The 13,603-nt window shown below is 37.8% G+C and overlaps 1 protein-coding gene across 2 annotated transcripts in view; it reads right to left on the bottom strand.

The window, feature by feature from the left end:
• Nucleotides 1-6,483: 6,483 nt before the first annotated feature.
• The window catches only part of THSD4 (thrombospondin, type I, domain containing 4), a 230,732-nt gene continuing 223,612 nt past the window's right edge, over nucleotides 6,484-13,603 (bottom strand). For both annotated transcript variants that reach the window (XM_009994405.1, XM_009994406.1), the window contains 4 exons: nucleotides 13,222-13,395; nucleotides 10,444-10,623; nucleotides 8,165-8,309; nucleotides 6,484-6,751 (listed from right to left, as the gene is read on the bottom strand). In XM_009994405.1, coding sequence (XP_009992707.1) covers nucleotides 6,609-6,751; nucleotides 8,165-8,309; nucleotides 10,444-10,623; nucleotides 13,222-13,395 — 642 coding nt within the window. In that variant the 3' untranslated portion in view covers nucleotides 6,484-6,608. The remainder of the gene's footprint in view (nucleotides 6,752-8,164; nucleotides 8,310-10,443; nucleotides 10,624-13,221; nucleotides 13,396-13,603) is intronic.

Below are 13,603 nucleotides of genomic sequence, written 5' to 3'. Positions count from 1 at the left end.
AGCAGCCAACAGCTGCACCCAAGCTTGGGCCGTTTTTCTGCTCCGTTGCTCATGTCTCTCTGACAGAGCACGAACTGAGAAAATAGATGCAATGACAACCAAGTGCAAGATGCCAAAACTCAAGCAAGCCTGCTCAAGCACGGGGGTTTATGCCTCACCTCTGGGAAATACAAACCAGTTCCTTGGCTCAGTCCGCACAGAGGGGGTGGCGGGGCCTTATTCTGCAAACGGACAAGAAAGAAGAGCACGAGCAGGTCCTGAGGGGCCGCCAGGACATGCCAGGTGTGACTGCACAGGGAGCAGCAGGGAGCTGAAGGGCAATCAGGGTGGTGCTGCCACATCTGCAGGGAGCTGAAGGGCAATCAGGGCGGTGCTGTCACATCTGCAGGGAGCTGAAGGGCAATCAGGGCGGTGCTGCCACATCTGCAGGGAGCTGAAGGGCAGGGCCCCAGGACGGTGCTGCCACATCTGCAGGCCTCTAACACAGGCTATGCAGCATTTGGCAACATGGTTGTACTTTGCCCAGTCCCAAATTTGAGTAAGAATTCCCTTAGTGTGTTATGCTCCTGTTGATAATTGTGCTTAATTTCCACTCTAGAAGAACAAATCAACTAAGTAAGAAATAAAAAATGTCACATAAATTAATCTCAAATTACTTTATTTTTCACAATAATAAAAAATAAATTAGTCATAAACAAAAATAGTTAACACTTTTTCATCAAAGAGAAAATGTATACAATATGAAAAGGATGCTGTACAGTTCTGGTTCAGGTGCATTGCCATGGATACATATTCCTGAACGAGTCAGAAAGCAATTTGCTTAAACTCTTCCCCCTTTAATTCACTCAAGGAACTGGCTAATCAGAAAGTTTTAAAAGTTGTATTATGGTTTTACAGTATGACATATATAAAAAAATATATATGTAATACCTGTGCTATAAAAATTCCCTAAAATGGTGGGTTAGTATATTGAAAGACCTGGACAAAATTTGAATGTTATATGTAAATAAATACATATCAGGTCCCTTTTAATAAAAAATCTGCCTATTCTAAATATTTGAAATATTTTGGTGCAGTCGCTTGTTCCATAGACACAGCTCAGAATTACATATTTTCCCATAGACATCTTGTATTTACAAATAAGAACAAAATAAGTTACAATAAAGTATATTCTTCTGCCAAAATCAATTATGAGGGTCAAATAGACAATTTTATACATATTTAAAAAGTCAGGGTTTCTTTTGTCTCCAGTCCTTCCTGATCCTGAGTGACTACAAAGGGACTTAACAACCTTGTGTGTACCCAACCCCTGCCAAGGCCACTGGTCTCAAGAGACCCAAACACATCACAGACAGAACAGTTCAGGGCAAGAAGCAATTACATTGTCACTTTCTGGAAGGTCAATGATTTCTCAGGATTAAGCTCCCCTCCCCTCTGCTCTCCATACATAGTGGTATTTATCTACAACCCATTGCAGTAAACGGGGATATAGAAGATTGGGAAGTCACATGCTTAAGAACTTCTGGTTGCAAAAAGCTGAGAAGTAAAACACTGAGTTCAGGTCTGGTGTGAGCTCTCTTAAGTGGAATTTCCTCCCTTTCACCAGGTCTGAATTTCACCCATGCTACTGAGATATTATAGTGATTACACGTTTATTTTAAAATACACTGAAAATACTTAGTGAATGATTTTTCATTTCTGATATAGAAATTATTATTTGACTTCATTTTCTAAACAACAGCTAATGTATCCCTCACAAACATACTCTCTAAGTTTAGGAATAAAGGAAGTTTACTTTCAGTGTTCAAAATTTCATGTTTTGTTTTCCAGTGGCAGACATGCACATGAATTATCTGCCCAGTAAACAGCTCTTTAAGAAGTCAGAGTAAGTATAAGTAAGTATAAGCTCCAAGAAAACCACGCAGACACACAGTTTTTCCTTTTTGAGTGTGAAGAGGATAATTCTCCTTTTTTATGCAATAGATGTGAGAATGAAGGGCCACTACATACTTCAAGAGCTGTGTAATCACGGGTTCATTGCACCGGAAATAATTCAGTAGGTACTTTAATACTGTGCATTTAAAACTAGCCAACTTGGACACACACACACACATTTAAAAAAAAATAAAGTATCTTTGGACTGGCAGGAATGTAGTTCTCTGGGCATATTTCTACCACAGATTCATAACAACCAATGGCCGGTTAAGGATTTTCAGTAATTCTAGCAAAATTGAATATTGTCCTCCAAAGGACAAAGGGATGGAGGTGAGGCAAGAGGAAGAGAAGAACCCTTGTGGGTGTAGACAGGAGACAGGTCAGGATGAGTATGAAGGAAAGCAAATCCCTGGAAAGCACATTTTACTACTTAAGAGGAGTACAGATTATAAACTGTGGAAGCAAAGTATTTTCTTCAGGAAGGCATAACCTCCCCTTTACTAGTCACAGGCTGTTTCCAGCACCTACCTCCTTCCTCCCTCACTGCTGATGTCCCTCACTGGCACCTTCTAAGACTTGGGCATAAGCAAAGCAAAGGTCCTGGCAGCACTGCTGCCCCATGTGGTCTTCTGTTCTACGAGTTCCATGTACTCACTTAGGCCAGGGCTATACTGACCACTTTTATGAAGTCTATGAACAAGTGACCTAAAATACATCTTTGCATTAACATGTCATTAATTTAACATGCTCTGAAGCACATGGGGGTTTTTCTGCATAAAAAGATCAAACTCTGAACTGCATCATATTGTGACAAAAGTGGGATCTAACCAACATTAAGCACTGATTTATTCATATAGAAAGTTTTCCATATGCTGAAATATTGGGGGAAAAAAAAGGAAAATAGATTCTGCCTGTAACGAGGAAGACATTAGTTCCCTGTGCAGGGATACTGAGGTAGTCCTGCATCGAGTCAGTGGGCACACACTTCAGCTGGACTCCAGGGCCAGCAGGCCTGCAAGAGCACCCATGTCTCCTGCACTGCACTCCCCAGCTCTCAACTGCCTGCTAACAAGCGTAATTCAGAGCCCTGGGACTGAAGCTCAGAGACACTAAAGCAAATATTAACTCTGTCTCATTGCTGGCCAAGTCAGATATGTTTCCACAGGAGCAACCCTCATACTTTTGCACTCTCAGCTTCAGTTTTCTCTGCCAGCAACAGGGAGAACTCCAGCAATTCAGTGCTGCATCTATCTATATGTGCTTGACATTGCACAGGAGCCAGCAAACCCTGATGGACTCTTGATAAACAAATGCACCAGCAGTCCTCAATTCCAGAAGGAAAGTGCTTTGAGAGACAGAGCCTGCTCTGGATGGAGCCGATTTTGGCCAGCTGCATGTCTGCAAGATATGAAAGCTGTATGCTGATTTTACCCCTATAAGCAGTTAAGATTGCTTAGACTCTTCAAATCAACAATCTACAGCAGTCTTCCTACACTTCTAGATGACCTTTAAATTGTGTAAGGTAAAAATCTTTAAGGCAAGGAAGGATTTTTTCCACCATTCTGCAGAATTTTGACAGATGGTAAAATATCAGAAAAAGAAATTAAAGCATTATGATCCAGAAGCCTTCAAGAATTCCTATTTATATTGGTTTTACACCTGCTCTAAGTCTACTGCATTCATTTAAGACATCTCTGATTTACAGCGAAAGTACAATCAGGTCCTCTGCAGGCATCAACCTAAATTGGTGCACTGCTCTATTAAAACAAACCCTTGCTATAGTCACTATTTCAAAAGTGCAGTTTGTGTGATTTTGAAATCTTAGCATGGTATTTACTCGTGTAGATAATATTAGTACATCAAAGAAAAGAAGGGATCATTAGTTCATTTTGCAGGAACAACTGTGTGGATTATGCTGACTCATGAGATGATAAATTATTAAGCTCAGCAACATTTTGGCAGTTTCCTTATCATTAGATTATTAATTAAGTGAAACAATTTTTTTTTTAATCTGGTACATCTGAAAACTGTCCCTTACTAAAAATGAAAAGTACAGTTTGTATAACCATCATTTACTACATTCAATTCACAAAGCTTAGGCATAATACAGGCTTATATTGCTATGTGTATTTATATATTCTTTAATATTTGGCTCCCACAAACTCTGTTTACTTTAGTGCCAGCTTAATGGAGCCCACAAGATGATAATCTTAAAATAACCCAATGGCCATATATTCCAGAATAAAATGACATATTTTGCATACAACTAGGATCCCCTGTCTACGTGCTGAGTCACTGACTGTCTCACAGCCAGAAGTGTGTATAAGCAGATTATTTTCTATGAACTGATTGCAAACCTGATTACCTCTCCGCATTTCATTCCCCTTGTAGTTTTCAGAGGGTCTTTTTACGGAACTGGTATCTCCCTCAAGCTAACAGGATACATTTCCTTGGGACAAAAGAGACAACAGCAGAAATTATATACTGTATGTCAAGAATTACTGCAATGAGAGACCCAGATGAAAATCTGTATTTACAAATACTGGATTCCAGAGTTGCTATACTGCACTTTATCCATATCATTCTTTGGTCAAGAATCTAAGGAATATAATATGTTTACAAATCATATCTTCATGGATATACCTTCATAATACAAGGGAATAGAATTGTCAGAGATTTGTAAACTCAAATGAAAAGTTTTCTAATTAGCATTTCTGCTTCTAACAACTTTCTATCAGTTAACTACAGTGAAAAAGCCAAATCAAAGTGTACAGAAACAGCCAATGACATTATTGGTTTAGAGTCACAAAAAGTGACTTCAGATTTTGGGGAAAACACTTCTTCATCTCACCTAGTCAAAGAGTAGTAGTTCATCATGTCTGAAATACATTTTTCATGAGTGACCAAATAAAAAAACCTAAGGTTCATCTGGATCCAAGGCAGCTCTTAAGACTACAGGAGTTCTGCCCTCCTGTAGCTTCCAGGACACAGGCTGATGTGACTAGTACCACATCCTGCAACCTTGGCCTCCCAGTGCCCCATTCTCTCTTCCTACATCCTCTGCACCAAAGCAGCAGAAGAAAACACAATGAGGCTCAAACATACCTCTTCATCAATAGCAGGAGACCTTAATCACTGTTACATCACATCAGAGGGAGTGATTTAACATGAATTATTAAAACTGTTTTTCAACTCAAGACAACAGGCACCTCAGAAATAGATGCATAATTTAGTAACACTAATTTACAAGCAATATGCTGTAGTAAACAGCTGAATGTTCAGAGGTGTTTTATGTTTTCCCTCAGTTTTATTTACACATTTGAAAGACCTCTCAGGCTAGAGAATGTGCAGATAATGCAAAACCTTTCATCTGCACTGCATGGCACATTCCGTTTGCTCTGAGCAAGACCCAAAGCTGAGTACAGTAACTGCAGAAATGAAAAATCACCACCTAAATTCAGCTCTAAGTCTGGAGCCATTCTTGAGTAGTAAAAAAAGGAGTGATATTAATAGATCTGCGGGATGAAACGGACTCAAAAAGACAAGTATGTTGCAATAACTGATCAAAACCTGAAGAATGCCAAGAGCCAAGATTTCCTTTTTGCAGATACTTGGCTACCACACTCCTACTGCTGCCTGATACCAAGAGCAACACGACTGCTGTGAAGCACAGAGGCCTGCATCCTTTGGTGTTGTTTCAGAAACTGGTTACATCTCCAGACTAAATCTGGACAAAGTACTTTGGTACGGTAGTTGTTAAGCAATAGTGCAGAGACAAGACATTAGGCAAGATCCCAGTTCACTGAAATAACTGCCCTACAGGAAGGAGATCCTGCCAATGGAAACAATCACTTTTTTTTTTTTTATGCCAGCAAAGTCTCTTCACCTTTCTGGTAAATCTGTCTCACCGACAGCTGCAGTTAAAGACTTAAATGGCTAGGCATTAGTGGCACTCTGGTAGGAAATGTATTTTACAATCCACACAAAATTAGAAAAGTGTAACTTCAAGAGTTTATGAATAAAATATAAAGGCACTTTTTGGCAGTCAAGAATATATACATTTGCTGCCTGAGGACAGGAAGTTAGCTAAAAGTACAACTGAGGGAGCTTAAGAATGATTCTTAATTTATTATGAATGGACTGAAGTAATTAAAATATACGTTAGAGTGCTAAGAAACTGAAGATACATGGCTCCTCAAAGATGTCATTCTTTGTGAAGTATTTTTTCTCATGTGCATGTTTCATTGATTTAGTATTATTTAAGGCAGTCCAAAATACCAAGTAAGAGTAAGCACTCAGAAAATAATGCTGCAGCTGCATCCATACTGATCAAATATCTCCAGTAATTGCTTGTGATTGATTTAGTTTTCTTTACTTTCACAATACTAAGGCTGGTATGCTCTTTAAATAATTACCTGATGAGCAGGTGCAAATAATAGTATAATTAAAAACTAATGCTTTAAAAAGATCATGGTTTTACAACAAACATTTAAAAAAATATAACTGCACAATAACTGTAACTGAAAGGGTGTGAGATTTAACCATAGTCTTGATGTAGTCAGCAATATAAAAAACCACCTCTAAGAAGCTAAAACCTGCTGTAGACAAAACAGTAACACTGTTCAAGCTCCATCCGAAGACTGACATTGCCACTTTGAGTAGAAGGGTCTTTGTTATCTGCGCCCTAGAAACCCTGATTGTCTGTTTGCCACACGTGTACAGGATGCACAACAGGCTGTTTTGTAGTAGGTGTAGACACAGAGCCGGGCCTGCACCACCACATTGCAATTGTAGTATTTATCTTTGCAGTTCTCATCTGCAGAGAAAAAGGAAGAGGGAAGAAACAGAGGATAACAGTATTAGAGCAACCATGTAAAATCTCTCGGACTTGTATTTCAACATTCATTGCACATTAAACTTGGCTACCTATGCAAATAGGTTAGATTATTCAAGATTTTCTACATTTAATATAAAGATACATAAAAACCTGGAAGAAATGTACCTGTCCCCATTTATATAGTTGTGAGTTTGGGTTGGTTTTTTGTTGTGTTTTGTTGTTTGTTTGATTGGAATTTTTTTTGGGGGGGAGTTTGTTGCTGGTTTCTTTAAATACAAAATTTGTTTTGAATAAAGATGAAAGTAAAGTCTCCAGTATTCTTCACTTAGATACCTATCCCCTTAATTTTCAAATTCACAGATACTAAACCCTTGTGGCAATGTACAGATGGCACCAGAACCTGAAAATGTTATTTTCAAGTACTGATGAATCTAAATACTGGAAAACAGTAAACCACTTCCCCTTCCTTACAAATTAAAAATGGTTTAAAACAATTGTATTAAAAAAAGGGAAGAGCTGCTGTTCTTAACATTCTCCATTTTTCTTAAGTGTTGGAATGTGTCCTGTTCACAATCTGTTTTCCTTTAAAATCAACAGGGTTAGAAATACTTTTATAAGTGTCAGCTAAGATCAGGTATGTGATCAGATAAATGGAGGTGTTATGAAAAAGACTGAATGACAAAACACTAATAGCAGATGTAAAACCGAGCAATTCTGTACAAACCTTTTAAAAAATAAAGAAATAACAACACAAATACAATAACAATTAACAATATTGGTATAAAAGGTTTTTATATAGTTATATTATGTAGAATAATTCTCAACTGAAAATTTTTGTAGAACATAAGAGATAAAACTATTTCTAAATACCTGCATCTTCTTTTCCCTAGTCACTCTCATTACTATTAAAATAAAATCTGTCTGACATGAATGACTAATTCCAATGCCAAATTATGTATGTACATATTTACTCTATATAAAATAAAAATTGCTTAATTGCCCTTAATGTCTTAGTTCAATGTTATTGGTTCTTACGGAACCTGTTGCCAAATCCAGTATATCACACATGATCCTATTTTTGTTTAAAGACTCTACTAAGAGAAACCTTTGAGAATGCAAGGAGACTGCAAAAAAACACCCTATATGGACCATTTTCAGAGAAGCAGGATTCTCACATTCTCAGCAGCTTCAAAAGTAAGCAAGTTTCTTGCATGCTACAAGGAAAACGTTTTTAATCAGAAATTAAAACCTGCTTCTACACCACAGAAAAGAGCTGCATTTTGTGTAAAAATAAAACCTCGGTTAAAAAAATACACTCTAAAACCCCTGCAAAATTAGTAAATATTTTCTCCGCTAGAGGGAGTCCCATAGTCAAAACAGAAGCTTTCTTACCTATTTCAGGGACACAATCTTGTGTGTTACATGATTCTTTTTCTTCAGGTTTAAGCTGTGGATCACACTGATCACTGGCTGTCATATCATCTGATAGACATCGTACCTCTCGAACTCGAAATCCTCCTTCACAGGATTTGGAACACTGAAATACAAAAGCTGAAGTTCATGAAGACCATATGAGATGTGCAAACACAGAGAGAAAAACATGGGAACCTTGAAGCCAGACCCAGGTACCACTGTAGCCTTTTATCAACTCTACCACTTCTGATATTTTTTGCATTCTGTGAAGGCCTTAACATACTGGTGCAATTTTTATTTTTATTTTTTTTTAAAGGTTCAAAACCACTTTTGACCACAGGGACAAGAACTGGACAAGGAAACACGGTTGACACTGTCAAAATGAAAGTATGCTAGAATATTTCCCTTTCTGAATTTATTAGTTAGCTTCTTGCTTCTCTAATTACTTGTCTTATTCTCTGCTTCTCTGTATATATATTGAGTGTCAGGGGGACGGAGTTAGGCTTTTCTCAGTGATTACCAGTGATAGGACAAGGGGTAATGGGTGTAAATTGGAGCATAGGAGATTCAAGGTGAATATCCGAAAAAATTTTTTTACTGTGAGAGTGACAGAGCACTGGAACAGACTGCCCAGGGAGGTTGTGGAGTCTCCCTCACTGGAGACATTCAAAACCCACCTGGATGCGTTCCTGTGTGATGTACTCTAGGTGACCCTGCTCTGGCAGGGGGGTTGGACTAGATGATCTCTCGAGGTCCCTTCCAGCCCCTAAGATTCTATGATTCTATGATTCTATGATCTCAAATCTTCTTTCCTCAATATTCACATTTCTTTCTCTAAGAACTTCCTGCACTGAACTTCATAACTTGAGTGCACTGCCCTCCACTGTCCTTTTGCCTTCATTTTTATACAATTGGGAATAATTTTAATAGCATTTTTTCTAGCACTGAATTATTTTTCACTTCTTACAGCACAACAATTTTACTCAGCATTACAGTACTCAGCATATAATTTCTAAAGATAATATTTCTGCACTCCTTCAAAGTCTGTTATGAAGCCAGAGACTTTTGTACTTGCTTGTCATGGTATTTTTAAAGCCAATTATTACACATTTCTGCCCATACTGAAGCAAATCCCCTGTTGACTGAGTGAGGTCTTTGAGATTTGGCTCACTGTCCACTTTGACCTAAATCCTCACAAACTTAATTAAACCTGGGTCATTTATAATGATTAAAACCTTAATAGCCCCAAACTTGTAAGAATGCTTTCTTTCTGACCTTTTTTGGCATAATTATGTCTTTTCATAACATTGCAAAAACAACTTATCATTATAATAAAATCAGATATTGTAGCAAACTAACTAAAATATTCTCAATAATGTATTCTTGAACTACTCTTTCATCTTTAAGTACAACCTTTCCACACTTTAAAAAAGACACTGCCCTGTGGCAACAGTAATAGAACACTTGTGATTTTTCATACAATTACTCTTCTTACATGCCTGTACAGAATACTGTAATTACACATCCAACAGTATGAATTTCAGTTCAGGTTTGTAGAGATATTAAGCACTTAGGATGGAACCAAGACAGAATGTAGATGTTACACTCAACATCCTATACACAAAACCCAGCATTCCATGTTAGCCAGGCACTTAATTTCCATGACTGAGAGGCCATGCCATTTATCCTGGGTCATACAAAATATCTGCTGAAGACAGGAACTGGACAGTTTAAAAATCCAGTAAGGGGGTTTGAACCAGGTATTCTGCTCACTGCTAACCCCATAATCCTTTCTCTTTAGGTCTAATAGCAAGACATTCCACATACTCTCTAGATAATAGTAACATACTTTAATGAGATAAAACTTACTGTAGAGCTGACTTAAAAAATTTAATACATTCCTCATTCTTTATTAAATATTTCTTAATTTTAATGAAATTAGAGGTCTGAAAAGAACTTAAGTGTACTACATAGTCTCATTAAGGAGCAAACCAACTTTATAAAACAGGAAGTTTCCTCTAAGAAGAGATCAGTGATCAAAAGAGGACCATGCAGTTTCTCCTAACAGTCAAGATACTTCCTAACTTTTCTAAGCTCCATTGGGTACTACAGAGTATGTTCTCTTATAAGTGTAATTTCTGTGCAAGATTAAGTCAACTTCATGGTCAATGGTTTTAACCAAATGGTGTTCACTTTCAACATACGCAGAAAAAGTTATATCAATCAAAACTAGGTGTAGAAAAGCATGACAAACTTACTGTGCTCCATTCTGTATGAAACCACTTGGACCCACAGGGTTTGAGGTAGCAGGATTGCTGGCTCGGAGGTTTTTCCAAATACGAACATTCATACGGGTTCAAAACATCAAAATTACCTTCAGTTTTCCTAACACAAATTACTTCTCTCTGTTGAGTTCCACTGCCACATTCAGTAGAGCACTGTATCAGAGAACAAAAAAAGTGGTAGAATTTGTTATTCTACTTATGTCCTTCAACTTGTTTACAAAGTGATGTTTCTCCATGCTGTTTCTTTCTGAAATAAAACAACACACGCACATACTTGCATTTAAAATTAATATTTGAATGGGAAATTGTGTAAAGTTTTGCTTATTCCCTATTTTTTATATACACCTAGACACTAACACCCAAACTCCATTACTCCAATACTCTTCTATACTCTTTCCTCAGCAAAATGAACTTAATTGTATCTTTTCTCCTATCACTGGCATATACATGAATTGGAAGAGAAAAGGAAAAGGGTAAAATATTGCTGAAATTCCTGCAGCAGAGTTTTTATCTCTCTGAATCAGAAGAGTAGCTTAGATAAAATTTGGCTTGTTATTATTATAGCAGTCTCAGCTAGGAAACAGGACAAGAAAATGCTTAAGGATATAAGTGACTTAGTTCATCAAGTGACTGTGTCAGGTGTTACACCTTTAATTTTTTATCTTAAACACGGTCACAGCAGTTAAACCTGTACTTCTGTAAATTTTTCTTGCACATGGTACCCCAGACTCAAAACATATTTCTAGCAATTTTTATAAAGAAGAAACATGGCTGTAAGAGTGCTTTTGGAGAAATCTCAAAATACAGTTTTATTGTAGCTACAAAAAGAAGCATCTGTTTATTTTTCTAATAAAAAGAGAAGCATAGCTCACTTTCTTCATAAACAGCATTACTGCTTCTTGCTGAAGCAGGATTGTATGCCCTGTACTGAACCTTTGAGGGTTACAAGGTTAGAGCACAGTTTTGCAGCTTTACAAATCCCCACATTCTGTATGGTTTTTAGAAAATGCCTTGATCTGCCAGGGCGTTCTTTTCATGTTTGCAAGTATCTGTGTGTTGCAGTGTTGGTTCCAACTCTGAAAATGTGACTCACATGGACTCTTCCTGCCCATTTAAAGGTTAAACACACACATAATGCTGTTCCTGGCACTTGTAAAAAGGTTTCTAGAAGTTGATTCCAGCAACATATTGGTTTCTATGTTGCATAAAGGACTATGCTTTTCAAAGGCTTTTTCTAGCCTAAACCAATCAAATGTTATTAAAAGTGGAGGCTTTGTTTATATTTTGGGTGGAATTTATGATCCCATTACCAGATACCCACAAAAACCTTAAGCTGAGTGAAGAACCTTGAGATGAATGCATCCAAATAAACTGAGCAGGAAATAACCCCACTGCACTTTCTTTAACACTGAACAATCTCTGTCACTGCTCTATTCTAATGGTTCCTCCAAAAGACACTATCTTAACATCCAGCCTTAGCTCTAGCTCCACCAATGCTCCCTCCTGCTCTGGTCTGCCTGCTTTCATGTTAGTATTTAGAAGTCAGGATTTGGATGGTGGAACAGATGATGTCAGATACTTCATTCAGATAACATACAGCAAAGACTTTGTATCCCTGGTATGCATCAAGCTATTAAATCTCATTACAAGAAAGAAGGTGAATTAGCTTAAAAGAACAGTAAATTGTAAAGCAGAGAAACTTTCTTACTCAGATCAGAATGGGGAGAGTTAGACTGACCTTACTGAAGGCTTCTCTCTGTGGTAGCAAACACAAAGTTTCTACTGACTTGCACTGAGCAGTGCAATTAACACGGCCCAGATTTTATCCACTATTAGAACTGCAGCTAAGTATGTTTTAAATCTGAATTTGTTATTACTCTTCTTCAATACAAATAATTAACACTTACACTTGAAAGCATTAGCATAGGAGTAGCCCTGTAATCTCCATCTCAGCTGTACTAGCATAATTTCCAACTCCTTATCTCTTGGAAGGATCTTGGAATCTGAAATGCAGTGAGTTAACAGCACAGCCAAGAGACTTTTCCCTAACAACTTGATGCAGTGCTGGTACCAGCAGTCCAAAAGGCCCTCTGGGTGACAGGAGAGAGGGACAGAAATGTCTGAGCACCAGCTGACAGCTGCTGAAATGCCTTCCTTCCTGACAGCAGAAATGCTTATTTAGAACAAGAAGAACTATTGAGATGGAGATCAAAGGAAGAATTTATGCTTGAGGAAAGAGCATCAGGATATAGGCCACTAAGCAAATTTAGTTCTTTTCACCCATTATCACGAGTTCCAGGATAACAATACTGATGCTAAATTTTGGGTTTAGCCATTGTTTTTTGTACTATTTATCTCTCTCTCTCTCTCTCTTTATGTATGTGTAAAAACATCCCTGCAGGTATGCATGATCATGAAGGCTGTACTTTAAAAGGTACAAATCTATTGCTTTATCATTCACCTAAATATGGTAAGCAGCTTTATGTGCTCTTTCATTTTACAAATACACTGGGTCAGTAGGTGAGAAATAAAAATGAAGGTTCAGAGGAAGAGAAGAACAAAATCTTATATTCATCAAAGTAAAAAACCCAGCAGGTTCTGAAAGGAATTGTATGTCAACTCAGCAAAATGCAGAAAAAAACCTCAAATTTTGAGCAGAGACGTAGCAATACTTTATGGCACACATCACCATTGCGCAAAAGTACATTTTTTACATTAAAACACCACCTGTATGGCAGATACAGAGCTTACCTGTGTCCAGCCCCCAGCAAACCACTCCTCTTTACCAGCACAGGGTCCGTTATTGCAGGGACTTGTCTCAGAGGGTCTGTTGTTGCCACAGCCTTCCAGGGGCAAACTGCTGATGTGGTTGGTCATACAAACCACCGAGCGTGTGCGGACCCCGTCCCCACACTCTGCAGAACACTGGAGAGCAGAAGACAGAACATAAGTACTAGCCCATCCTTCAGACTGCACAATGCAATGAGTAGCAGCAACAAGCATGAAAAAGTAAATGACTTTATGCAAAGTCAATTATTTTTAGTTGTAATTCAGCTGTAGCAAATAATCTCACAGTTTCATACTTCTGAATACATTACAAGAAGTACCTGTCCTTTACAGTCACCGGGGAAAG

The sequence above is a fragment of the Chaetura pelagica genome, unplaced genomic scaffold (genome assembly GCF_000747805.2).
Source record: "Chaetura pelagica isolate M959 unplaced genomic scaffold, ChaPel_1.0 scaffold222, whole genome shotgun sequence".
In the NCBI taxonomy this organism is placed as follows: Eukaryota; Metazoa; Chordata; class Aves; order Apodiformes; family Apodidae; genus Chaetura; species Chaetura pelagica.
This window is presented reverse-complemented; position numbering and strand designations above follow the sequence as displayed.